This window comes from Liolophura sinensis, chromosome 12 (assembly GCF_032854445.1).
Source record: "Liolophura sinensis isolate JHLJ2023 chromosome 12, CUHK_Ljap_v2, whole genome shotgun sequence".
Lineage (NCBI taxonomy): Eukaryota > Metazoa > Mollusca > Polyplacophora > Chitonida > Chitonidae > Liolophura > Liolophura sinensis.
Window position 1 is genome coordinate 22,767,165 of NC_088306.1, and position 27,616 is coordinate 22,794,780.

Consider the following 27,616-nt stretch of genomic DNA (forward strand, 5'->3'; position numbering starts at 1 on the left):
CAAACACCAGACTTTGAATAACTCATAAATATCAATTCTGGAACATTATCTCTGATAATAAAGATGGTCCTACAAAGGGGAGATAACCATTCGCAAAAAAATACAAAATGGTGGTCTCCCCTGTCTTTGAACACAAGAATGAGCTTCATAACGAACTTTGAGCAAACAAGAAAAAGCAGTTTAAAACACACCCTAAACAAGACAGTGGATGCACAACAAACACATACATGTATTATACCTCATGCATCAAAACCAACTAAAGGAAACATCTTAGCTACAAAAGTAAATATCAACCTTTAATATACATAACAAGCAATTTAACACCTTAACAACAAACCTACTTTGTTTGTTCTTCTTTCTCATTTTTATTTCAGTAATAAAAAGGCATTTAAATAATTCCATGAAAACCTGTTCAAATAAAACCAACCACAAAATTTATCAGTCTAGACAAGCTAAGCCTCATTCATGCAGTAGGACAAGCTGTATGCATCTTCTGTTGCCATAGCAATGTGTGAAAATGTTCTTGTAAAACATTATGTATGTATGTATGTATGCTTGGAGTTTAACGTCATACTTAACAATTTTTCAGTTATATGACAACGAGGAGTCATTTGGTGCGTGTACACATACTGTGTCTTCTTGTGACTGGGTGAGTCCATGTCGCCAAAGTGAAGACACCAGACATGACACCTAACCCAGTCACATTACACTGACACCGGGCCAATCAGTCGTGTTTCCGTGCTCTAACCTCTCACTGCTGAGCGCCAAGAGAGACAGCAGCAAGTCTCTGCTAAAACAATATGATGCCTCATACACATTTCAATCTCTTGACTCCTTTTGTCTTACAAACATGGGCAATGCAGCTGTTTTGGACTCATAGTTGTCTGTGGGTTTATTTATCACCACATAAAGGTTAAACATTTCACAAGCTTTTAATCCTCTTGGAGGATATTAAAATCTTTATTTTTCGATCCCCGCAAGAGGCCAAAAGCTTATGATATCATTTCCACTTATGTGATGATGCCTCGATTTCTTCAACCTTTTCCACCACCACTGCAACAAATATTTTGAAGCACTGAGAGAACTACGAGGTGCAGAGAAATAATTTGCTTATTTCATGAAGCTTGCATTTTCAATGACACACACAAAAAAATCATTTTCATACTAAGTGTATGCATCAATTCCGAAAGAGAAAAGTGCTTTAATGGTTGAAAAGTTTGAAGACTTACAGTAGTTGTTCATATGTCAATGTTAGCGATCTACGAGATGCCTACAGCTGGTCATCACATTGTCATGTTAATCTTATTGGCTCATCCAAAGCTAGCTTTTGGGGTTAGACAGCAGTGCAACAACAATAACAACAACAACAACACTCTAGAGCCCATCAGAACAACAAGAGTTTAGAAACGTTTCTTCTTTCGCACAAAATCTCACACCACTTTGTTAAAACCCACTAAGCCTTTAGCATACATGTTAGCAATGGCTGAAACTGGTTAAAGCCCTGTCAAAACCACAGTGCCCAGCATCAAAGACCCAAAAGAAGATAATAATATTTGCACATATGTATTGAGACAACACACTGCATTTCCACTGTTTTGTTGTGGCACATTTCATCAAGTTAGTTACCTCCCTTAGATAGCTGGATCCTATTACCTTTTGTCTTGCAACATAATGATGCATAGATATCTCCTTAATGTCTTCGACTTTGGAAACTTTCAAACTACTTTTAAAGAGATAATACCAGAGATTTTAGGCAAAACATATATCAGCACAAATCAAATCTTTACTATTATTTTAAAATAGCCCCAATAATTACCTTTCACAAGATATCAGCTTCGTCTGTGCATGTGTTAACATTCAAAATAAGCAAAAAAGTTCATACAAATTATAATGCGGGATGCTTTTTAACTTTTTTAAATTTTAAAATGAATTTATCAAGTCTGATATTTTCTACAGGCCATTATTTTCAGATATTTTTGGTAATTAGAGAAAACTGGATTTGAGTAGCGAATGTAAATTTTTTTACCGCAAATCTCTGGTATACCTCTTTAATGTGTCAGCCACTAGAAACCCTCATGCCAACTACAACTACAACAACGACTGACACATGTAGCACTATGATCGAATTCCTTTACACGATCAAAATCCCTGTCCTCCCCCCATCAACAGTATTCCACTTTCTTTGGCTGAAACCATAGATACCTGTTAATGCCTACATGAACAAGTATCAGAGAATTACTACTGGGTTGGTTCACAAAAGGTTAATCAACTACCAATTATTAGACTCCTGTACATCTGACTTCCATATCTGCACATTACACAGGAGAAATGCCTCTCAGTAACTTGCCAAAGGTTGATGGTTTAAACCTGGGCAATTCAGTTCTCTTCAGTCATAAAATTTATAGCCCTTGTATGCGTGAAAAATGACCCAGAAGCCTCCCACCAATGCGCTCGCTGTGACTTCAAGTCCAGCTCATGCTGGCTTCCTCTCCAGCCATAGGTGGGAAGGTCTGTCAGCAACCTGCCGATGGTCGTGTGTTTCACCTGTGCTTTGCCTGGTTTTCTCCCACCATAATGCTGGCTGTTATCGTATAAGTGATATATTCTTGAGTACGGCGTAAAACACCAGTCAAATAAATAAATAAATAAGAGAAGAATGTGACAGATAATTACGCTGTATATATTTGGACCTGCAGGTGTAGATTAGATGACTGTCAATTGTAACATGTTACAGAGATAAAGTGAGTTTGGTGCTTTGAATGGTGACTTGAGTACTTACAGTTTACCAGGATACTTCCTGAATAAATCACATATCACATACACATATTAAAACAAATGAAAGTACTCAACTTCAGTCCTTCATAAGTTTTAGGATAATCCATGTAAATACGTGAACGTTTGCTACGTGGGCAGGTAAGTAAAAATTTTTCTATATTCTTCCATTCCCAAGCCTTTGTGGATTTTTTGTTCCTTTTTTCTTAACAAAAAAGCTTAGTTTTGCCGATGATCTACTTTTTTTAAGCCTGGCTGTGGACAGTTGTCATTAACAGCAATCTACAAAATGTTGACCAATTTCTGTGAAATCTATTCCAAATTGTACAACTTAGCATACAAATGACACTCTTAATAAAAGCTAAAAAGCTATCACTCCATGCCTCAAGCCACATGCTCGTTAAAACCATGCGTAATACAGCATTTATTTTGTTTACATTCGGAACACAAGATTAAATGCATCAGCAGGCTAATAATCAACCCTTCCTTCATCAATACATTCAATTTCTATACCATTTTAACTGAAAGATTTCTTAGTCATATTTCACATTCACTTAAATAATATTCAAACATGGAATGACTAACAACAAAGTAGCTTCACAACCACACACACAATTCAGTTACATGTAAAATACAACAGACATTTCCAAAACCAAAAGTGAAAGTAACTAAATATGGAAGTGAAAGAGGCCGAAAGTGAAAGTGAAAGAGCTACTCCCACAGGCTGACTTACGTGTAGACAGGCTTGTATTTCCCATCCCTGCCTTTCTCTGACAGCAGAAGCTCGTAACAGAAATCTGCCGGGTTGATAAGATCGTACACACTTTGGTCATAATCCGGAGAATCCAACTGAATCAAGGCACTTCTCGCTTCCACGTCAGATATCTACAGAATGCAACACAGTACTCAGCAGTTGAGACAACACATTCACAGGCTATAATATTATACTTATCCTACATGAGTGCAATTTGTAAACAGCCTGTGGTGAAAGATAAGGCGATAAAGACGTGACCAATCGATCCGTTTTAAAATACAGGTTGTCAAAAATCTGACCAACCAATCAACTGAAGAGTAGAAATATAGCAACTTGTAGAAGCTTCTGTTGCGCCTCATAAATAAATAAATAAATAAATGCAGTAATAAAGTGAAAAATAAAACTTTTTGAACCAATCTGTCCAAACATTTTGGTTAAAAGTTACCCTTGATGAATGGTCAGCCTTACCAATAAAGAACTCAATTCTAAACTCTAAATTCAATAACTAAACTCTACTTTTAACCATATTTTTAAATTAAAGTATGATCAATGTCTTTCCAAAAATTGAAATCAATAACTTAATATCTTTTCACTTCAACAATCAGTTCCATGCCACTTTGGCAGTATTTCAACCGTATTGTGGTGATCTTTTAACTTCAAGGGTTTACCTTTGGTGCTGGCATGCTTGTAAGTTGTTGTTGTAACTCTCGCCTTTCCTCCTCTATATCGTCACCGTTCTGAGTGGGTGAGGTGCTTAATGTGGCCATAGTCTGGGAGACACCTTTATTTGCTGGCGAAGATTTAACGATAAAAAAAAAAAATTAAACAGACAATGAAGTATATATCTTAGAATCTCAAACTTTACATGACTCCTCCGATGACTTTTCCACCACATGATATTATATATGAATTTATTTATATACAAGTTCAAACAATCCAAGACAATCACTTAGTCATCATTTCACAGCAGAATGAAACAAATCAATAATCAAGGATCATAAAACTGTCAAACTTTCCTTTTTACAGAAAATTCCATGTATGAGGTAAGTTGTGGTATTTTACGGAGGTCTAGGGCCACTTTCACAAAACTTTGGACATGAATTTTTCGTAGCTCATTTTCGTACATGACAACGCCTTATGACACTATAACATAGACATCGTCATTTATGAAAAAAAAAACGTTACGAGAAATGTGACTAACAAAGTTTTGTAAAAGGGGCCCCAGGTGGGTATTATTGGTGGAGATAACCCAGTACTCTTAACACCTTCCCTGTCACCTGACAAACTACAGTACAGCCTCTTAAAACATGTCAAAAATGTTGAAAAAGTTAGGGCTGAAACTTTAATTACTGAAGCTACAACAATAATAATATGGGTCCCTCATGTATGTGCAATATCACATATCAATGTGAGCTTCCATCATTAAGGTTACACTGGTAAGTTGCTCACCACGACAGTACCTTGTTCTACCATTTACCACTTCCAGTAACTAAAATTCCACTATATCACAATAGGAGCCATTATCGCGTATGTACACGTCAAGAAAGAAAAATATAGAATTCGAACACACATATTTTCTTAAATGCCTTTCAGCTTTAAAGCCCAGTGATAAAAAACTGAAATTTAAAAAAAAAAAATTAAAAAAATTGAAAAAATGTCATTGTATCAGGAAAGAAACTGAATTTCAACACATATATTTTGCTTCAAGACCTTTCAGCTTTTCAGCCCAGAGACAAAAAGCTGAGATTCCAAATTTCTTTTTGAAATGACAACGGAACAAGAAAACCCTGCTTCTTTCTAGGTACATACCACATAAGATCCAGGTCAAAGGAGCCAACACTACATGCATTTAGATTTAACTATTGTTGGAAACCAATTATTTCACAAATGACGAAAAGATGTAACTAACAACCTATTACACATAGTCTAACACCAAATACACATACACTTGATCAGAAAAGCATATTTACAAGCCGTAATTTCTTTATTTCTCTCATTTCGTGCAGACGTACGTTTCGACTTCGTCCTGCGAGATGGCGCTGGTCCAGATTGGTAGTAGCCATCTTGCACTCGTCGGTCGTATTTCGCTTTCATTTTATCCCGTTGCCGAACCGTCCGCTCATCTAGATGATGACTGGCTGGTGAAGAGCTTGGACCTTTAAGGGAGAAACAAAATGGCTGCCATTATTCCAAATGCCTTGATTATAGTATCGAGTGAGTGAGTGAGTGCTTGGGGTTTAACGTCGTACTCAACAATTTTTCAGTCATATGATGACGAAGGAATCCTTGGAGTGCACGTACGTGTAATGTGCCTCCTTGTTGTAGGATGGATTTCCACCGCTCTTTTATTTAGTGCTGCTTCACTGAGACAACTTACCGAAGGCAAGTAAGCCGCCCTGCCCGAGCCATTATACTGATACAGGTCAACCAGTCGTTGCACTATCCCCTTCATGCTGAACGCCAAGCGAGGAAGTTACAACTTCCTCTTTTAAAGTCTTAGGTGTAACTCGATCAAGGATTGATCCTGGATCTACCGGTCCTGAAGCGGATGCTGTACCAACTGTGCTATCCGGGCCGGTATAGTATAATCTGAAGTGTCACCAAGATTTGCCTGGAAACAGCTACTGTACTTCTTCAACATTTTCGCATGTTCGCAAAGGTGCTTATTCAAGCATATTCTGAAGGCATTATTCTGTTCTGGCTCATAAAATTATACTTTTTACGAAGCCCTGAAACTGGCCAATGTAACCAACGTAGTATTGCCTCCAAAATTAAATTAAAAACATGCATAAATTACCCTGAAACTTGCTCGTACATATGCAAAAAGGTTGAGGAATTAGGGTACACGTAGGTTAAGTCATGGAATATTTGGTATATATGTAGTGAAGATCATCTGGCACTAAGCAAGTAAACATTGTTATGTTACCTTAGTCCCCATTATCGGGAAGCTTTGACTCTTACATTAAAGTCAAGCCTTTAAGTTCTTTAAGTTTAAGGTCAAGAATAATATTACAATCTAAGACTAAGTCTGTCTTAAGTCTAAGCCAGCTTTGTGACCGTGGGGCCAGACTTATAACCTCACTGTCATTTGACACAATTATCTACAAAATAAAAATCTATATTAAGTCTCTCTCATACCTTAGTGAAACACCTTCTTATGCTGGCATGTAAATAACATCATTTACAGTAACTGAAAATCTTGAACGACTGAATGACTGAATGAATGAATGAAAGAGTGGTTTGGGGTTTAAAGCCGCATTAGTAGTATTTCACTTGTGCCCTAGCCTGGAAGATGCTGAATTTGCGAGACACTAGAATGGGCCGGTCTTACCAACAGCCATAACCATATGGTGAACATAATATACATTTGATGAACACGAAACAACAAACTAAGTAAGAGTTAAGTATGAATGCCATCCTTTTTAAAAAGTTCATAACCTGACTAAAATGTAATACCATAATTCTGACCTTCCATTGGTAATCAAACGTTAGATAGAGGCCAGTTTAAAGGCCACCCTGTTGAGCAGTCCTCCAGTACAATGCCTAACACACCTGTACTGATACCTGTGTGTGTTTGTTAAACTATGTCATGTAATATTAGCCAACCATATGGTGCATTTCACAAGGCTGAAAAAACGTCAATACTTCACTGAGAAATCAACACAGATAACATATGTAAATAGGATAAAGAGATTCAGGTTGTCAGTTTACCTGAATAAACCACCAGACACATACAGGCTTTCACATGACCTCCCTTGGTATGAAGGTATAAAGAAAATTTAGAGCATAAATTTGGTTGGGGTAATTTATCAAACTATTTGCAAGAACCTTCCAAAAAGATGTTATATTTATTTATTTTATCTGTGTCTTAATGCGTACTCAAGAATATTTCAATTATATGATGGCGGCCAAAGACGTTTTAAACATGGACATACATATCCCTGTGCGTCAAAGTTTTTTCATGTTTTCACGTTGTAAACTTTTATATATTCTTAGAAAGCTTACCTGTCTTTCACAGATATAAATGTCTTATGTTTCTGTGAAGTATTGATGAACTAAAGCATATTTGTTAAGGAAAATCCCCACCCTGACATTCATTTAAAATCCACAAATCCTGAATCTAAACATCACTGTTATAACCAGGAAGAGAATGTTCACAGGGTACATGGGTGAGGATATCCTCTCCTCCTACCCTCACCCGCAAACTTTTAAAGTATGCCAAGGGAAACACCCTCCCACTGCCAGTCTTTATTAAGTCTGTCTAAATTAATCTTGACAGGTTCTTCATCTGTGGTACACTTGTAGGAATTCAATCACTGTAGAAGTTTGGCAGAAAGAATAGATCTTTCTCTAAGCCACAGCACCAGGGCCACACATGCTGATGACCCGGCAATGGGTGTGGTTTGCCAGGGGTCTCAACCAGGCACCAACTATCCCCCTCCCCTTCCAAGCCCCTAAAAAACTGTACACTAGTAATCATGGAAATAGAGTGACAAATGTTTGACCTCAATTTCTAGCCTGGTTTGGTTTTACACACTTAGCACAGGCATCCTTAATCCTGACAGCAGCCATTTCTTACAGCGGCCTGGCTTGCTCTAGGCATAGGCAACAAATGGTGCGCCTGCTAGTATGTAAGATGCACAGAGAAATCTTTGGTGATGAATGACTGTGTGCCTTGATCAACTGAAGAATAGGCTTGCTATGTGTCTTCCCTACTACTTAAACATACATGCAGAGGGCCAAGAGTTTGCGTATCTGCCTGTGATGTCTGGCTTCTAAAATCGCCCTACTATTATACAGACATATATAAATGTATTTGAAACTAGTACCTCAATTCCCAAATCTGGTCATTTCAAAAACCATACCAAGAGACTTACCACGACATTTTAGGATCAGGGTGCACGGAAAGGACGAGTATATTTATGTTAGAAACGTGTCGAAATAATGTGATCAGCGGGGTTATATCGGGATGTGTGGTCTATTATGTCTCAGGCCTGGTGACACAGACGTGCTGCAAGACACAGTACTATAATTCTTCAATATTTTCATCTTTTTGCAAGGTTTTAATTCAAGCATATTGTGATGCCATTATTCTGTGTAGACTGATAAAAACTTCTTTGTGAATCATTGAAATTGGTCAACACAGACTTGTCTTATGACAAATTACAAGGAGCATAAATCGAACTGAAAGGTGTTCTTTGATGAGCAAGACGGTTGCAGAATTAGGGTATGCTGGCATTGCATGATACATTAAGTTTTCTCTCCTGTGTCAAGCCAACTTTAATCCCCTATGTGCTAAAATGTGGAAAAAAAATGTGCAAGTAATAATCATTTTTTGTTTTTCTTTAATCAATATTCTGTTGCAAAAACGACAAAAACTACTGAGAAAAAAAAATTGAAATCATCATGAGGACTTCCCTCATTGAAGCTTACATGTATGAAATCAATGACAAACCCCAAAAAATTAAATACTGGCCGAGTTGGTACAAGATTTGAAGAAGCTGTTTCCTTATGTGTGCTCTTTGTTTTATATTTTTCTATATTTTCTCATGCACAAAGGCTTTGCACGAACAATAACTCGTGGGTGTGAGTTCAGGCAGACAAATGGAATGGAAACGAGTGGGAGGCAGTTGACATTTTGTTTCTAATAATAAACATGAAAACCCACATCTTTCCTACTTTCCCCCCTCTAAAAAACAAAAACAAAAAAAAAAACCACATAAAAACAAAATACATAAAAAAAGAAAAAACCTTCTCAGAAACAGCATGATTGACTCAGTTGAAGATTCTAATTCAAATCCAACATACAATTACTTAAATCTGAACATTTACTCTGAGGCCGAAAGAAAAACCCTTTTAAGAAACAGCATGATTGACTCAGTTGAAGATTCTAATTCAAATCCAACATACAAACTTAAATTTGAACATTTACTCTGAGGCCGAAAGAAAAAAACCTTCTCAGAAACAGCATGATTGATTCAGTTGAAGATTCTAATTCAAATCCAACATACAATTACTTAAATCTGAACATTTACTCTGAGGCCAAAAGAAAAAAAAAAGAAATAATAAAGAAACTTCGCTACTTTTTGGTAACTAATACACATATCTTATATTTTCATCTTCAACTGACTGAAGATTGTCAGTTGATTGTATCAGCCAGATGTTTCCCACAAAGACTGAATGGTGAATAGGTTAGACGATGCGCAATCTAGTCCAGTTTATTGGACAAATCAACGAAAATGAACAACTCAAACTGTTCAGTCATTATCTTACCATTACAATCAATAATATTTTGAATACATGCATTTTGGTTCCATACTCAGTCGTTTTTTGTTTTTTTTTTGGTTTATCTCTTCACCCCCGCCCCCCCCCCCCCCCACCACCACACACACAAAATCTATCTTTAGTTTTCCACATCTTTCATGATTAGACTAGCATTAAAAAAATGAGAATTTTGATTTCCTGACCAATTAAATGTAACTATATTTACTGATATCAACAAAGACTGTGTTAAAAATAAAGCATTGAAAGGATTATAATATGGATGTAAAAAATAAATTTTCAAGGTCTCTGCTCAATTTGAACCATTTTCAGAAAGATTAAAAATAGAAAGACAGATCAATTATTTCAGCATATACCAAACTGTAGAGCATGAAAACATAAGAGGAATTCATAAAGATAAATTTGTGGCACAGCGTAATGACCCAGGAGCCTCTCACCAATGAGAGACTGATGCTTAGCTCATGCTGGTTTCCTCTCCGGCCATAAGTGGGAAGGTCTTCCAGCAACCTGCAGGTCGTCATGGGTTTCCCCTGGGCTCCGCCTGGTTTCCTCCCACCATAATGCTGGCCGCCGTCATATAAGTGAAATATTCTTGAGTACGGCAAAGAACACCAATCAAATAAATAAAATAAAGATAAATTTGTGCCTCTTCCCATGGTGATACTTTACCAAAAAATCGTCTGACAGGAGGTCTGTAAGGTATCTGACAAAGGGCAGCACATTGACATATAGTTCAAGCACTCATGAGTGTCCTTCATCTATAACCAATCTATAAAGTAGTCTGTGTTTGTCTTTTTGAGCAAATACTGGCTCCAAAAGTAAGGTGATCAACTGTTTTAATGCTGTGCTGAAGACTTTTTCACTTTTAATATATGACAGTGGTCAGGAGTTTACGCAAAACATCATACTGAATATATGACAGTGGTCAGGAGATTAGGCAAAACATCATACTGAATATATGACAGTGGTTAGGAGTTTTGGCAAAACATTATACTGAATATATGGCAGCGGTCAGGAGTTTAGGCAAAACATCATACTGAATATATGGTCACAAGTTTAGGCAAAACATCATACTGAATATATGGCAGTGGTCACGAGTTTAGGCAAAACATCATACTGAATATATGGCAGTGGTCACGAGTTTAGGCAAAACATCATACTGAATATATGGCAGTGGTCACGAGTTTAGGCAAAACATCATACTGAATATATGGCAGTGGTCACAAGTTTAGGCAAAACATCATTCTGAATATACGACAGTGGTCAGGAGTTTAGGCAAAACATCATACTTAATAATGAAATCAAATTTTTCTGTATTAACCAAGGCCATTCACTAAATATCCGACTCGTACCTGTACTACTGACAGTGATATAATGATTTAGAAGTTTGAAGATATAATGTAACCCATTTTATAACAGCAGCACATCCACACACAAGGCTGATATATTGCAAAAGATAATTACATGTATTTGGGCTATTCAAAAATAATACCCAAAATTTGACTGGATTTGCTCTGATCGATTCTTTGCTTAACATTCCCTGTGTAGCCTATTTAAAGATCCCCTGGGACATATTCTGGAATATGGTACTACATGTAACTCCAATCCTATAAATAAACAAGTATACATACATTAAAGACATTTGTACACTTTTGGTTGGCTGATCTTACCTGCAGAATGAGCGGAGGCATGGTTGTTACAGTTATGTGAGGGGGGAGGTGGATGGATATGAGCATGATGGACCCCAGGGTGCATGTGGGGTGGGGTGCCAGCTCCGGGGTGGGGATGGTGATGTGTACTGTACTGCGGGGGTGACGGGTATGGGGGGCCATATGGCGGGTAATACTGGGCCCCGTTGTTTGGTCCGCCCTGTGGGGAAAAAAAATAAGATAACTGATAAGAAATTTTGTCACAAATGTATCTAAGTGTTTTCATAAAATTGATTTAATGGATGAACTTTTTATCTATTAAAGATATGTTGGAAATGTATTAAGAGGAATAGAAAACAGCATAGTCAAGTGGGCAAAGCCCATGGACAATAAAATCAGGAAACCAACAAGGCAATGCCATGTGGGAAAAGTCTCTGGGTATTATAATGAGGAAACCAACAAGGTAAAACAAAGTGGAAAAGCCCAATCTTGAAACCAATCAGGTAAAACCATATTGGAAAAGCCCATCGACAACATAATAAGTAAAATCAAGCCGGGAAATGAGGAAACCAAAAAGGCAAAGTTATTGTGAGAAAAGCGCAGGACCATTATGAGGAAACCAAACCGATGAGGTCAAGACGTAAATCTACATCAACAAGACAACAAAAATCAGTCAATGTTATGAGAAAACCCAAGAGTCACTGCTGGAAATCAACCCTACAAGTGAACAACTGTTTACGGTGCATACAATGATGAAACAATGCATATATTGCATGAAAATTAAACAATGAAACAATGTATGCTAAATAAAAGGCCAAAAAATCTTGACAACATGTAGCTCTTGGTACAAAATTAAAACACATCATAATGGATAACATATAATTTGCTGGTATGAAAACAATACATGCTTGAATTATTGACAATATCAAAAGGCTCAGTTCATACAGGGAGAGAAAATGGAAAAGTACAAGCACTGTATACATGATGATTATAAATTTTCCACACACAAATCTTTTGAAAATGAGCGCTTACAATCAACATGCTAAATAAAGCCAAAACAGTCAAGACGTTGAAGGAGATAAATGTACAAGTACATGTAAAGAGAGTACAGTATCATAAAACAATATACAATCATTTGTAGTGAATTAAGCAAATAGCAAAACAAATGCATGATTAAATAAACACGTAATAACAGGAAAATGCAAATCACATTTCAATTATGATATTAATGACATGGACATTCCTCAATGCTCATGCAAAATGAAACCTAATATTGATCATACATGCATGGGTGTAGAAGTATTCAATTATTTTTCTCATGAACAAATGGAAAGATACAAACTTTCATACCAGACAAAAATATTTAAAAACACCTATATTGTTAAATTCATCCTACATAATAGCAGAAATAAAATGTATAGAAAAAAATTTATGAAAAAATACATGACAAGGGAGATAACTATATTCAACATTCACTAGAAGATGTAAAACATAAACTTTAGGAGGTGCAAACAAGTAAAAGTTTTATCAAAAAAAAGATCAGAATTTAAACTAGCTTCACAGAATATAAAAAGGAATTTTCTCCCTTCAGTTTTGATTTTTTTTTTTAACTTATGTTTTCAAATTTGGGAGTATGCGCCAGAGTGTTAAACAAGCATGAAAGCCTACTTGTAACTGACTTCCAAAAAAAAACAAAAAACAGTAAGTGCGTGAGACGTAATGTATGTAGTTACATGTTAACATGTAGTTAAGTTGACCTACAGTAATAATAACTAATCTGTCAACACAAAAAAACTGAAAGCACGAACACAAAATCTACACTCTTTGGCAGGCTTTTCAGACAGGGAAGGAGATCCCACATGTGCAGTAATTCAGAATTGCTACACATTTATCTGGTTGTGGCTAAACAGTGCTTTTAACAATATTTCTGTAAGGCCATGACAGTGTTTGCTGAAAGTACATGTGTTTCCTGTGCTGACATCTTTACATAATGCTGCCTCACTGGAATGCTATGCTGAAGACACCCAGGCATGCTGCCCTACTCGGTCACAGTATATGGGGCCTATATGTTCAATTGATAATAATGATTGTGGGTTTCCCCCGGGCTCTTCCCAGTTTCCTCCCACCATGATGCTGGCCGCCGTCATATAAGTGAAACGTTCTTGAGTACGGCGTAAAACACCAATCAAATAAATAAATAAATAAATAAATAAATAAATCACTTGATAATAACCATATGCTTCATGCAAAGAGAAAATGTACCAAACAGATTAAATTTTATCTTATCCTAGACTTGTCAATGACATGATCCAGCAGTTCAGAGCATCAATTTTGTTTGCAGTCTACATACTTGTACTTAACTTGGGAAAGAGGAAAAATACTTTCATTTCATGGACATTATATACTATTTTTACCACTTGGAGGAGATATTTGTTCAACTAAGGTTTTATTGGTAAGAATAAATCCACTGACTCTTGATTTAACACTAGCAAGTGTATGTCACCATTTATAATTAATTCTCTACACGGAAGCTGCATAAAGTTTAAAACCACTGGCCTTGTACATGACATTCACATGCATTTTGAAGGAATGATCAGGCTCTCTTGACAACAGTGTGTGACCCAGCTTCCAGTTAGTTAGTTCAATGTTATTTAATACCTTGGAAAACCGCAGCCCTCACACTGACATTAAATTATGACCTGCCAACAAAATATTTACATTTTTTTTTTTCGCCTCCAGTAGCTTCTAAACTAAACATGTTTCTAATTATGAAATGTCAAAGGTGGTTGGAAGGATTCCAAATGAATGAACTGAAAACCCGTGCACATGTCACTCTGGCAAAATTCCTACACAGCTTCGGGTATATCCTAATTCTTCAAGCTTTTCTGCCCGAGAAACTGCATCTTTCAGCATGATATAAGCACCTTTCAAATTTGACTTCTGAAGACAAAAACTACAATGGTTGGATTGGTCAATTCGTGAGAAGTTCAAATAACATCAGCAGATTGATGCTTCAATCATCATCTTGCCCAAGGGTTGAAGATTAATAGTACTTAAAGTTCTTTACAGGGCAAAGAACCAGAATAAAGAACCAGGACTTTGTTGATGCCTCCTAGAGCTCTGTAACAGCTGCAAACTGCCTTTTAAACATGTATGCCTCCACATTTATATATGTTCATGAACATGTATGTAAACATATTAAAAGTTTGCAATTTTTAAGCCTAGATATATATAAAAAAAATTCTCAGAGTCAAGTGGTTTCAAGAAATACTGAAAGTCAGCGTTTTTTTTTTTGTTTTTTTTCCAAGATTGGACATAAAAAAATTTAACCAACATAGTTTAATGGTTTCAAGAAATATGGGAAGTTAGCATTTTTTTTTTCAAGGTTGGATACAAAAAACATCATAAAACAGTTTAACGATTCCAGGAAATGCCATAAGTCTGCAATATTCAAGTGGGGATATAAAAAATTTATCTCACATACTTTTATGATTTCAAGAAATACAAGTCAAGATTAGCTGATGATCAAAATATATACACAAGCATGTTGGTAATTTATTACAGAAGAGACACTGATGACAGCTCATGACATTACACAATTCCAAATGGACCTTCTGATATCTAACACAACCCAGTATTTGGTACAAGTATGTATTCAACCCACACGTTCCAGAGATATCCTATTAAGAAGCTTGCAAAATTCCTTTTTCTTTTTTTGTCTCTCTCCCCATTGCGCAAAGAAATGAAAAAAATGTCCTGCTAGACATTGGATCAAATCACAGACAGCAAAAATGCCAGTGGGAAAATATCCCTGCTTTCCATGGAGTCAGCTGTTGCATTTTGTTCACCGCAAAGAACAGAGCTCCCTATGTATGAAATGTATTCCTCAGAGTTGAAACCTCTTATATAAACCCTGAAGTAAACACAACTGTAAATGTCCCGGACATATGGGAAACACATTGCTAGGAAATGGGCTTCTTATCTAACAAGATGAATGATGTAATAAACGCCTTGAGATCTGCAGGGGCCATGGGAATGGGGTTTAAACTCTCAGCCAAGAATTTCCACTTGTCACCAGGCTCACCCACCACACTCTCCCCTATCCTCCTCGCCCCACCCACATGCTCACTGCACAGTCTTTGGAAAAATCCTGAGAGTTGCCACTTCAAAATATTTCATAAATGAATCAATCATGACCTGAAGAACTCATAACCACAGAAACAATTGTAAGTCCTGTGTGATCCCTCAAATGACACTCTTTTGGTGTTACGTAACATTCCTCACATACAATTTATGGGTTCAACACCATTTATGTTCTGCTATCCTCTTTCCGCTGCTAGTTGGGACAGTTGCAGGGACAGCACTGTTCGTTGTTTTGTTGTTGTTGATGCATTTTTAATCCATGACTGTATGTAACTACACGTTTCGAACTACATGATGCTTTATCTTGTTTTATATATATTGATGTATTTTTTGATTGGACTCTTGAAGTACACGTTTCCTATATATTATTTCTCCATGAAGGTCTTAGGGATGAACAGTTTCTGAGCGAGCTTAACTTTTAAGGAATAACGATATCATTACTACATGCATGTACATGTTTGTCATTTCATGTACCAACCACATCACTACACCCATCCAATAGTCACACACTCCGTTTTTGTTTTTTTTTGGTTTTTTTTTTTTACAACAAAAACACACCAAAAACCTGTTCATTATCAGGTTAATCTCTTTGCACAAAATTTACCCATTAGACAAACCAGGCGAAGATCAATTCTTAACCCTGTTGTACAAAGCCTACTCGCTAAACAGTTAAAAAACCAATGAGATCAGCGGTTGTCATTTTGAGGACAGAATGTTGTCTCTGGTATTAACTGTAATGGGTTACAAATAGGTCCGCCCATCCTAGTAGATGTACTAACACTTCACACCTGCAGATCAAGCCTATCAACAGCAAGGTACCAGTTCTAACAAAACTATCGCAATGGTATGTCAGACGTGTTTTCTATTGTAACCTGTCTTCACTGCACATTGTCCACAGATGTGACAAACTTTTAAAATAAAACCCAGGAAAGACAGACTACAGGAAACACTGATGCCTACTACCTACACACATTTTGTAAGTCAAAAATATATATGTTTCATTTAATATTTTTTAGACATTAGACAAATCAAACATAATAAAGAAGTTATACATGTAATGTTTTCTTTATTGTATTTGATTTTTATTTTTCTATACTAAAGAATATTTCATTTATATGACAGCAGCCTGCGTTAAGGTGGGAGAAACCCACGCCGATTCCTGGAGGTTCCTGGAAGACCTTCCTCAGTACGACAGGAGAGGAAGCCTATGTGAGGTGGACTTAAAGTTATAACACAATTATTCGCATTTTTACGGGAAAACAGTTACGTCAATGTCATAATACAAATTACTTGTCTTCTTTTATGACAAAACAGTCAGGAAATGAGGTATCCACCCCCATATAGTCTCTCAAAGTAAGTGTATCAAGCTGTATATAGGAAGTCAACAAAAAAAAAGAAAGAAAAAAAAGACGAGGCATGTTAAGACTGTAGACATTCCTCTCTTGGCCAAAAAAATGTTTTGTCTGAGCAACTATAATATCCACCTCAGCAGCCAACCAATGATTCCTTCCCAAATATTTATTATTTAAAGGAATTGAACATGGTTTATAAGGTCAGCAAGCCCTAGATTCTGTTACTAAACTAAGCTCATGGGTTGAGGGACCTTTAATTGGGGATTCTGCAGCCCCAGGATAGCCAGGTGTGGAGGGGGGTTGTCAAATTATTTCTAGGAGTGTAACAGCACCAACAGCTAGAATTTGTTATGTAATAAACCATAAGGGAAGGACGCTTTCACATCTCATGCCAGATCAATATCTGGTTTACTTTCTGCTTGTTGCAAGAAGAACCTTGACACAAATCTGTGGCAAAAAAAAATTAAAATAATGTTGACCTAAGTTAAAGAAATATATGTGTTGGAAACATGCAGTCAATACTGACAACAGACCACAATTTGACCAGTAACATAGAGCCTGAGATGAAAACTTTAGGCATATAACATTTTGAAATATTAGATCTTCTAAATGGGTTAAATATGTACTATGTTGGTGGTTGAATTTGTTAAGGATTTATGCTAAGTACAAGTGCTTGAATAACAGATGGTGATCAGAGAGGGACAGGCAGGCACCTGCACCCTTTGGCACATCTGCCTGAGGTAAAAAGACTTCATCCCAAATTGATCCTGGAAATCTATTAATTTGAAGGCATTTTAATCCTTGAAAATCTGGCACAACTGACACGCAGCATGTATCTGTATTTGAAATCACCTGAAAGAAATAATTGTCCAGTTTCCTATAGTACTGATGTAAACCTAACTACAGTTAACTACTCTAAGTGCAAAATTTCTTGAGCATAGTGTTTTAAGTAACACCCTAATAGAACAGCAAGATAAGGTGGAAGTTGCAGGAATCTATCTAGAAGCTTTCCACAAGTATGAGGGTAGCAAGCAGCTACTGTCAATCTGGTGGTAGGTCTTAAAACATTAATCAAATACATAATATAGTAATTAAAATCACTCACTAAATCACAATTATTCAGGTTTTGTTATCCCTCTAGAATCCTCAGAAGTACAGCTGCATCAGTCCCTTCAGGGGAGATAATCTACAGCAAAGCACTTGATGGATTCTTACCCAAAGGGTGGAGGGTTGTCCTTAGTTCATGTGCACCCGAACAGTATGACTCAAGCCTGGCAGGGCAAGAGCATGTCAAGGTTACTGAACCCCTCAACTACCGTAATGCCTCTTATAGTCTAACTTTGTCACTTTTCCACCGCAATATTTCATATCTGTTGAACACTGTGGTCACCATGACTATCAACACACACATTGTGCAGTTCCTTTTAAAATTTTACATTTTATTCCTTTGAATTTTGACCAAAACCTCTAATTTACCTCTGTATAATCCTATGCAGGTGAGGACATTCTTGGCCTGTATTATGTTCCAGAATAGTAAGACTGCCAACGCCCTATTAAAAACAGTCAAGTTTTTCTGTCTGTCTGTATACTCAGCTTTAACTGAACTCAAATCTTATTACTTGTGTAATGTGCTGTGAAATCTGCTCACATGTACAAAGCTTTTCTCTCAGAGTCCCCTTAACCGCCGAAATGACTCCTCCTCTTTCACATGTACTTAGAGGCACTCTGCAACAACTTTCCGAAAACTGTTGTGAACAGGTTTCTCCTGTTATTGTATGGAAGACTATGGAAGTTTTCATTCTGATTATAAATTTACTAAATATCTTAAACATAAATCTTTTGGATTGTCTACTATAACACTGCAACATTCATCGCATCCCTCCAACATCCAGCCATCCCTATCATATATTTTTCTAAAAAAATGTCATGTTCAGAGTTTGAGCCGTAACTGTCCCGAAATTGTCAGTCAGTCAGTCAGTCAGTCAGTCAGATGAATGTTTCTCACCCTTACTTTCCGACTGCAAAGAGAACACAGCCGTGTCGTTTTCAGCAAATTAATGGTTGTCAATGTGTCCAATCTATCTCTGTCCAAACCAAAGCTAAAAATTACAAACACACACAGGATATAAAGAACAATTTTAAAACAATAAGTACCACATGTTCTCTGAAAACTTTTCATTTTCACCTTGAAGTAATGAGTAGTGTGAGTACAGTGAAACCTGTGTATACCAGTGTCAACTTGAGTATTTATTTAGTATTTGATTCATGAACTGAGCCCGGATGCAATGGAATCACAGTTCTAGAAGCCTGCTCCTAGGGTGCTCGTGGTGAGCTAGTGGTATGCCACTGGGAGCTAGGCTTTAGCCTGGTTGGTGTTGTAACTGGGGTGTACATGAAAATGTGTATTCACCCAGACCATAAAGCCAACACTTAAACACATGGGCAGTCAGTGTTTACTGAAGAAACAACCTGTTTAGCTAACTAGTAGATATGATATTTTACATACATCAAAACCAGATGTCTCTCAACCCTGTTCTCATAACCTCATAGAGGGCCCATTAACACATTTACCCCAAACCCAAAAGCCAAATGATAACCTCTGACCTTTGGCTGGCACAAAAACAGTGACTTATCCCATCAATGAATGCCTACTGCACTGTAAACTTCCAAAAAGTTATAAGGTCTTAAAAGAGTTTTGCTTCCTTTTTTTGACTACATATATGCATGTTCAAGTAAAAGAGGTTAGTGTCTCTTCAAGTGAACCACAATGATTGGTAGTTTGCATATTTGTCCATGAAATGTTGAGGGAAAAAATGCACAAATTTCTCGCAATTTTCCTAATGTTTGTTACACATTCCTCCCGGAGGAAGAGGAATTGCCTTATAACTTTACAACATGTGGTCTTTACATACATTTGTGCACATACTAAATTCTCAAAATACCACCTGTTTACAGTTAACCTCTGTATGTTGGCCATTCAGGATTTTCCCACAAAAAAAAGAGAAAAAAATTATTGTGCCAAATTAATATGGAGGTTTCAGAATGCCTTCCCCTTAATTGTGAACTTTTCAACTTTGGAGGTAGAAAAGGTACAGAAAACTGTAACTTAGGTGGATCATATTCACACCTCACTCTTCATAGAAAATACAGCTACAACCAACGATGAAAGAACAGCACATTTTCAGGATAAGTTATGACTAACAGTGAAGTAAGAAGTCTGCATTCCACCAAACTATTCTACACCATAAGAACTCAACTCATTCCTGACCTTTTAACCTTAAGTTTGACAAAGAGTTTCTATGTAACTAATACTCAAGGTCTACAACACAGATAAGGTAAGAGTTTCATGAAAGACAAACTGTAATGAAATTAAGCTTGACAGCAACCATCTCTAAGGCACTGTAAATCTTAAACCTTTTCAACCACTAAAGCACTTTTTTCAGTGGAATTTATGCATACAATTATTACGAAAATGTCGTTAAAGAATTAGGTTTAACAATTAGGGTATATATGCTGCAAGGATCCAAAACGAAAGAAGTTCAAAAGGATGTGTGAAATGGATATAGCCATAAACATTCACTCATTCACTAGGATGCTCCAGGTCTTTCCATCTCCTTAAAGCTTTGCCTCGTAGATGTATATCTGATTTATAAGGGTAGACAGAGATACATTTTTGTTTCCTTAGATTTTTAACGACCACACACAGATAACATCATTCACTCAAACTTATCCCTTTGTATGATATTTTCAACATGATTAAGAGAATTCCAATAGGAACAAACTTCTCTCAAAAGTCAAAAACTACTTGAACAGATTAGCCTGACATAAACATAGACAAGTATTAAGATGTACGAGATGAAAGCCAAGGTCACGACTGAACTTCAACATAAAAGCTTATCCAAGACTTCAGTTACATGCTCTGAACTAGTATAGCAGGGCTCTTCCTCTGTGGCATATATTTCAAAAGCAAAAGCATACCTGTTCATCAAGTTTTAAACAAATGGAATACACTTTGTAGGGCTGTTTAATATGCGGGATAAAAGACTCTGATTCATCCATCTAACATGGCCACCTACATGTACAAGTCTTTTGTTAAGTTTGCTTATTTTTTTAATTTCCAAAAAATACCGTGCAATGTACTTAAAACCCCTGGGGCTTTGAGCCCATGTTCAATGTAATGAACAGATCAACATCCGGTTTGTAATGATGTGCAGATCTTCTTCGAGGCCATTTATAAAATTTAACTTTTTTTTAATTTAAAAGCAAAAGGGTTCTTCCTCATGCCAGGTGTAAATGTGGTGTAAGTTTGGTGAACTTGGGCTAAACCATTCTAAAGATAGGGTGTTCACAAGGACATGAACAGACAGACGGACGTACGGCGCCCACTACAGCAATACCCCTTGGCCAATACTGGCCAAGGGGTAAAAATGATTTTCCTGAGTTTTCAAAATATTCTGACCAATAAAATCTGTTTGCTGCAGGAAATGTTGCCCTAACAGTCCACATAAAGAAAAGATTAAATGATTTTTAAGTTTTATATTTATAGCCTCCTTCGACATTGAGAAAATATTCATTCTGCCCTTAAAACACCAATTTCGGTTGTTGTGGTCTGGATGCTTCAAATGTTCTTCATCTAGATGAGGTCTGATCTTGGTTAAATCTTTCTACCTTTTATCGTGGCTGACATCCTGCGACACCAGTACTGCAACAATGTTTGTTTTGCAATGCTGATCATTTACAATTTATCACTCTAAAAATTGAAATCTAAGAATTTCACTGGCAGACACTTTAGGTCAAATCAAGATGTTTAGCACGTAAATTGTAGGTCAAGTTGAACAGGAAAAAAAAAGTGGGCCACTGACACCAGAAACTAGGTTGAAACATCTTAAGCTTGAGTCATAGTCTTTTCTTTTTCTATACCAAAACCAAAAAAAAAACAAAAAAAAAACTCCGGACACAAAACCCAAGTAAAAACAAACCAGATAAACAGTTCCAACCACATGCCACTAATTGCTGGTTTTCCTTTCAGTTCTTGTTACAGATTAACTTAATTAACTTTTTAAAGCAGAAATGGAACCACCCAAATCGTTGGGGGGAAAAAATTCGTCCTTTAAAATAACCCCAAAAAAGTCTCTTTCCAAGAAGAAACACATACAGTTAGGCTTAACACCCACCTGTTTTATTTTTATTTATTTTTTTCTTTTAGTTTCTAATTAAAAAGAACTTGGTGGACTTTTAGAACAAGCACAGGGAATAAACTGGGGATATGGACTCAAATACATACTTAAGATAAAACTGGCCTTTCAAAAGGCACATTTCACTCTGGAAAGTCAAAGAATGAAAGTGGATATACATCAACGTCATCAAATGAACGGGAGGTTGAAGGTGCATCCAGATAGTTTCATTTCTGTATGATTTACTCTTTTACTTTAGAGTTAGCCTTAGGGAATTTATACACTCAGATATCAATTTATTCATCTCAGGATCAATGCAAATAGCATATTCAATAAATGATCAAACTAAAGTAAATTTCATACATCGGCATGTTTGGTTAGTATGAAAACAATGCAAACCAAAATACACAACACATAGTTCATTGATATGTAAAATGGACATAAGTACAAGTATTAGTCAAATACAACTTGATGATGGCCGTGCAGGACGTCGCATTACTTGTCCGCAGCAAGCGCAGGACCACAAGTCACATGACTGCAGGCAGGATCCAATCAGCAGGCAGGCGCACGCAAATGAGGAGGGTAAGGTGAACACAGCAAAAAACGATTGCAATGAGGTACGTAGAAGGATGAGGTTCACAATGACGCAGGTACGCACAGGACGGACTTTTATCAGCGGTTACCATGATTACGTCAGTAGGCGGGGCCAGGCTCATGCACCATCAACCTATCATGAGGGAGATCTTTGAACAAAGAAGAGAAGGATACATACATAATAGCCTACCGTCATGGGACTTCCGGGCATGCCAGGGGGCTGAGGGGAGAGAATGACGTGGGTCAGGATGCCATGCTCATCCACTATTTGCTGCACCATGTGACCGGGTGGCACCTGCATTGGCATCGGCAGTGGCGGACCGTTGTTAGAGACCATTCGAACTGTGGCCGGGCCTGGGAAAACAAAAAAGTTGTCAATATTATAATGACAGTCCAAATTCTATTCAGATTTGCAGAAGCACATTAACTGGGCTGCTCGGAGACCTGTAGAGAAAAACAAAGGGTGTTTTCAATGGTTTATTATAGAGTCTTAAAAACATTTCAACATGGTCATCAAGATTAAAGCAGGTTACTCCAACATACAGCTGAAAAGAAGACACTCACAAGCAACCAAATCAACTTTTCACTATTATGAAAAGTTGCAAATGATATTAGAACATGGTGGGTGGCGCCTAGAAAGTTCAACAAGAGACAAAATTAACACCACACACGTTAACACTTCAGAACTAAACTAGAGGCATCATCAACAAGTTTCACAGACGAAAACTTTAGAACTAAACTAGAGGCATCATCAACAAGTTTCACAGACGAAAACTTTAGAACTAAACTAGAGGCATCATCAACAAGTTTCACAGACGAACACTTTAGAGCTTAACTATCATCATCATCATCAAGTTTAACTGATGAACAAACCACCCAGTGAATAGTCACGTTGAATCAAGTACAAGAATATGCACTGGAGCACTCATCATAAAGCAAAAGCCTCTTCCAGATGTTATGTAATTGATGAACGAAATTGTTGATCTTCACAAGGACTACACTGTGTATTGTACAGGCAAAGAGACATTGATGAATACACATAATGCCTGTGCACAGACAAAGGAAATCTTCACTTAGATGAAAGAACAAGTTCAAATAAGACATTTGCATAGTGCATATGTTATTTATAGAGACTTATTAATTTTTAATTAGAGATTGCGGTGATCACAGAACTAGGTAAAACTAATATGGATTTTATAACATTTTATGATTTTATAACTTTTTTGTGATTTTATAACTTTCTGTCATGACTATAATAGTTATCCCATCCACCCAAATTCTGCAACCTTTTCAACCACCTCTGTGACCAATATTTTGCAACTTTCTGAGACAACTATGTGTATAAATTCCACTGAAAAAAAGTGTCAAAAAGATTGTTGAAGTTTTACTGTGCATGTTAATCAACTATGCTTGGAGACAAATTCTGATATCAAATGTGCTGATATTGGTGGGAGTGAAAAGCATTGGCCATGAAACCATTGACTGGACAGCCATCAAAAGACAGGCTAGATGGCAGTATGCTGGCCAAACAGTTTGACTGAAGTAAAAGATTTGTAAGAAATGAGGTACACATTTGACAAACTCCTGTATACACTGGTCAATGTGGCCTGATTACTGAAGACAAAAATAGCTGAGGCCAAACTAAAAAGGCGGCAGGCATTTGCACGCAATGTTCCGATTCCTCTTCTGAACACAAGCCAACTATTTCCACTGGGTCTATTTTCTGCTTGGGACTTTTTTTTGGTCAACACCCATTTTTGCAACACTGCATCTCAAAAATGTCTTAACTCGTCTTTGAAGACGTTTCAGGGGGGGGGAAAAGTGGCTCGTGATCAACATGACTGAGCAACAACCTGCCAGTTTTTGCACAATAAAACACATGCGCTGAAGAGGTGCTGAGGAGAGTGCTAAAGGTCAGAAGGAACGTGACTTATGAGTGCAATCCCCTCTACACTAGTTCTTCTAAGCAGAGGTTGTCTGGAGGTTAGCATTACATAAAGTCAAGACTAAGCAGATACTCACGGCGAAGTCTTAGGTCCTGTCTTGCTTGACAAGAAGCAGGTAATCAACACTAACGAGATAAGTACAGCCCTGAATTCACCTGGACATTCCAGTTCTGACACTTCTGGATACAAGATAAACCTAAACCTGACTAACTTTAAACAGGTAATGAGGAAAACAGGTCACACATGAACGTGTACACCTAACAGTAATCCAGTACAAGTCAGGGATGTGAAGGACACTGAATACCATGCTATATGAGCCCAGCCATTGTAATTATCCAGCAGATTTGATTTTACTGACTGATGTCTTCACTGATGTTTATATTTGTTTGTTTTTTATTTTTTTATTTCACGGGTGTTTCAGGGAATTTTTGACACATACATTCATATGTATAATATGAGATGACAGTGGCTTGTTTTAAGGAGGAGGGCACCTGAGTAAACCCCAGCAATTTTGACCAGAAAATAACAAATTCGCACGAGTTTATTAGTGGCATTATGAGAATTGTAAATAAAATATTACAGCTTGTGTATATCTAATTAATATGGTCATCTGGGTCAAACGGATCAAATGGAGCATACATGCAGGGTAAAGCTGAAACAGCCTAATAACTCGGACTATTACATGTTTGTAAATGCATGCTATATCTTTTCAGAGTTCAATACAACTCCCTACATCTCCCCATACAGATAGATTTCTAAATTAATTTTTACACACATCCTAAAGTCCAGGGCCCCGTTTCACAATTCAGATGTCGAACATGTACGATAACCGCACATTTACGACAATGGTACGGTAATAGTGACGTACAAAATATCATATGACAAATGTACAATAAAAAAAATGATGTATGCCGCTTTGTGAAACCGGGCCCAGTTTTATCAACCCTTAAGATTTCAGATGACTGGTAAAGAAAGCATGATAAATACACAAATGGTTTATGATCATTTTACATTCTCAGCCTAATCCTCCATAAAAAGCAGCAAGCACAATTCTGACTTTCTGAAATGCAATATAACAGCTTTTATGGCATACCTAAACAGTGGTCTCATTTGATTCTCAGAAACACATTACCTCAGCAAAAGCTATATCATTAACAGGCAAGTGAACTTACAAAGTACTTAACAGCTGACGGGTTAAGTGCTGTTGGTATTCTAGAGAAGTCGGAGGCAAAAGCCAGCAACTGCCAAAGATTGCCAACCATGGGTTCTCAGACTTCCTGCATCTGGTCATATATCTGTCAGCTTGGCAATCAGTAAGTTTGGAATATGTATATGCCGTCTTGCAAGTTGGAAGTTAATGGATTGGTTTCTACACCACTTGTCTACAGTCTTCTGTTTGAACATTCCAAGAATATCGTGAGCAGTCACCCCAAGTTGCAATCTATGCCTATAATTATAATACACCGGCTAATTCCAAATCAGTATAAAGGGCTAGTGCTTTTGAATCGGAACACATGGTTCACCGTTATTATTAAAAGTAGTCCAATATTTGTATGATACAAGTCAATAATCACACAACCCATTTCCAAAGCAATTTTAAACACTAGCTAACAAAGGATATGGAAGAAATAATATTGAAATACATGTAGTAGTAAAGATGGTACCATGTACAAAAAAAGAACAGTCAAAGAGCACAAACCTCTGCAAACTTCGTGCAATACAGACAAATGGACAATATCCTGTATTCCTGACCTATGTGACAATATTGATCACTCAAAATATTCCTCACTCCCGATCAAGATCCCGTAGACCACCAAAATTTAACTGCGTGGTCAATGTACTGCATCCAAATCCCTGCATAACCTTTTCACTAACAGACAGGTACAAGGACAAGTAAGCAGATACCTACACGGAAACAACCTCCTTTATGGAGGCAATCAAGGTAGCACATGATCATATAAAGCACATCATAAAGCAGAGTACATATTTTATCTCCTAAAGAGCTTAAGAGTTTTCTGCGAAGTCTGATTAATTTCTTGGGCAAGAAACTTATGTGGTGGCATAAAAATATCATTTTAATTCTTCTGAATGCTTCAGAAGGTGCATTTTCACAGAGTAAACTTTAGGTAAAATATAGTATGTATTTCATCTGTATGTCAGATAGCCTTTTGGGTCTAGATTATCAACCAAACCAAAACGTGTTGGGATTGGTTCCTGGCAGGAGCCAGACAGTGGTTCCACATCTAATAGGGTGAGGTGTAGGGAAGGGGGCGCAGGGTGTCTTAGTGCAGGTCTCTAGGGAAAGGGTACCTTCTCATCAGCTGCCCAACTAAAGCTAAGGAAGTAAACAGACTACTGGGCACAAGGCCAAGACACTGGCCAGATGGAGAAAGCCCTGACTTAAATGTACAGTGTATATTGCTGGTTAATGTACAGTGTATCTGTGACTTCATTGTACAGTGTACATTAGTGACTTCAATGCACATTGTATCCATGACTTCATTGTACAGTTTACATTAGTGGCTTCAAGGTACAGTGTATGTGTGACTCCACTGTACTGTTTACATTAGCGACTTTTATGTACAATGTATCTGTGACTTCATTGTACAGTTTACATTAGTGACTTCAATGTACAGCGTATCTGTGACTTCGTCATAAAGTTTACATTAGTGACTTCAATGCACAGTGTATTCATGACATCATTGTACAGTTTACATTCGTGACTTCAATGCACAGTGTATCCATGACATCAATGTACAGTTTACATTAGTAACTTTAATGCATAGTGTATCCATGACTTCATTGTACAGTTTACGTAGGTGACTTCAATGTACAGTGTATCTGTGACTTCATTGTACAGTTTACATTAGTGACTTCAATGTACAGTGTATCTGTGACTTCATGGTACAGTTTACGTAGGTGACTTCAATGTACAGTGTATCTGTGACTT

At 37.1% G+C, this 27,616-nt stretch overlaps 1 protein-coding gene across 8 annotated transcripts in view; it reads right to left on the reverse strand.

The window, feature by feature from the left end:
• Positions 1–27,616, reverse strand: part of LOC135479489 (fibronectin type-III domain-containing protein 3a-like) — a 142,584-nt gene that overhangs the window by 17,039 nt on the left and 97,929 nt on the right. For 5 of the 8 annotated variants that reach the window (XM_064759342.1, XM_064759343.1, XM_064759346.1 and 2 more), the window contains 6 exons: positions 22,911–23,074; positions 11,479–11,677; positions 5,497–5,682; positions 4,195–4,316; positions 3,506–3,657; positions 2,780–2,797 (listed from right to left, as the gene is read on the reverse strand). In XM_064759342.1, the coding sequence (XP_064615412.1) occupies positions 2,780–2,797; positions 3,506–3,657; positions 4,195–4,316; positions 5,497–5,682; positions 11,479–11,677; positions 22,911–23,074 (841 nt within the window). The remainder of the gene's footprint in view (positions 1–2,779; positions 2,798–3,505; positions 3,658–4,194; positions 4,317–5,496; positions 5,683–11,478; positions 11,678–22,910; positions 23,075–27,616) is intronic. The other 3 variants (XM_064759344.1, XM_064759350.1, XM_064759345.1) reach the window with 2 other exon arrangements.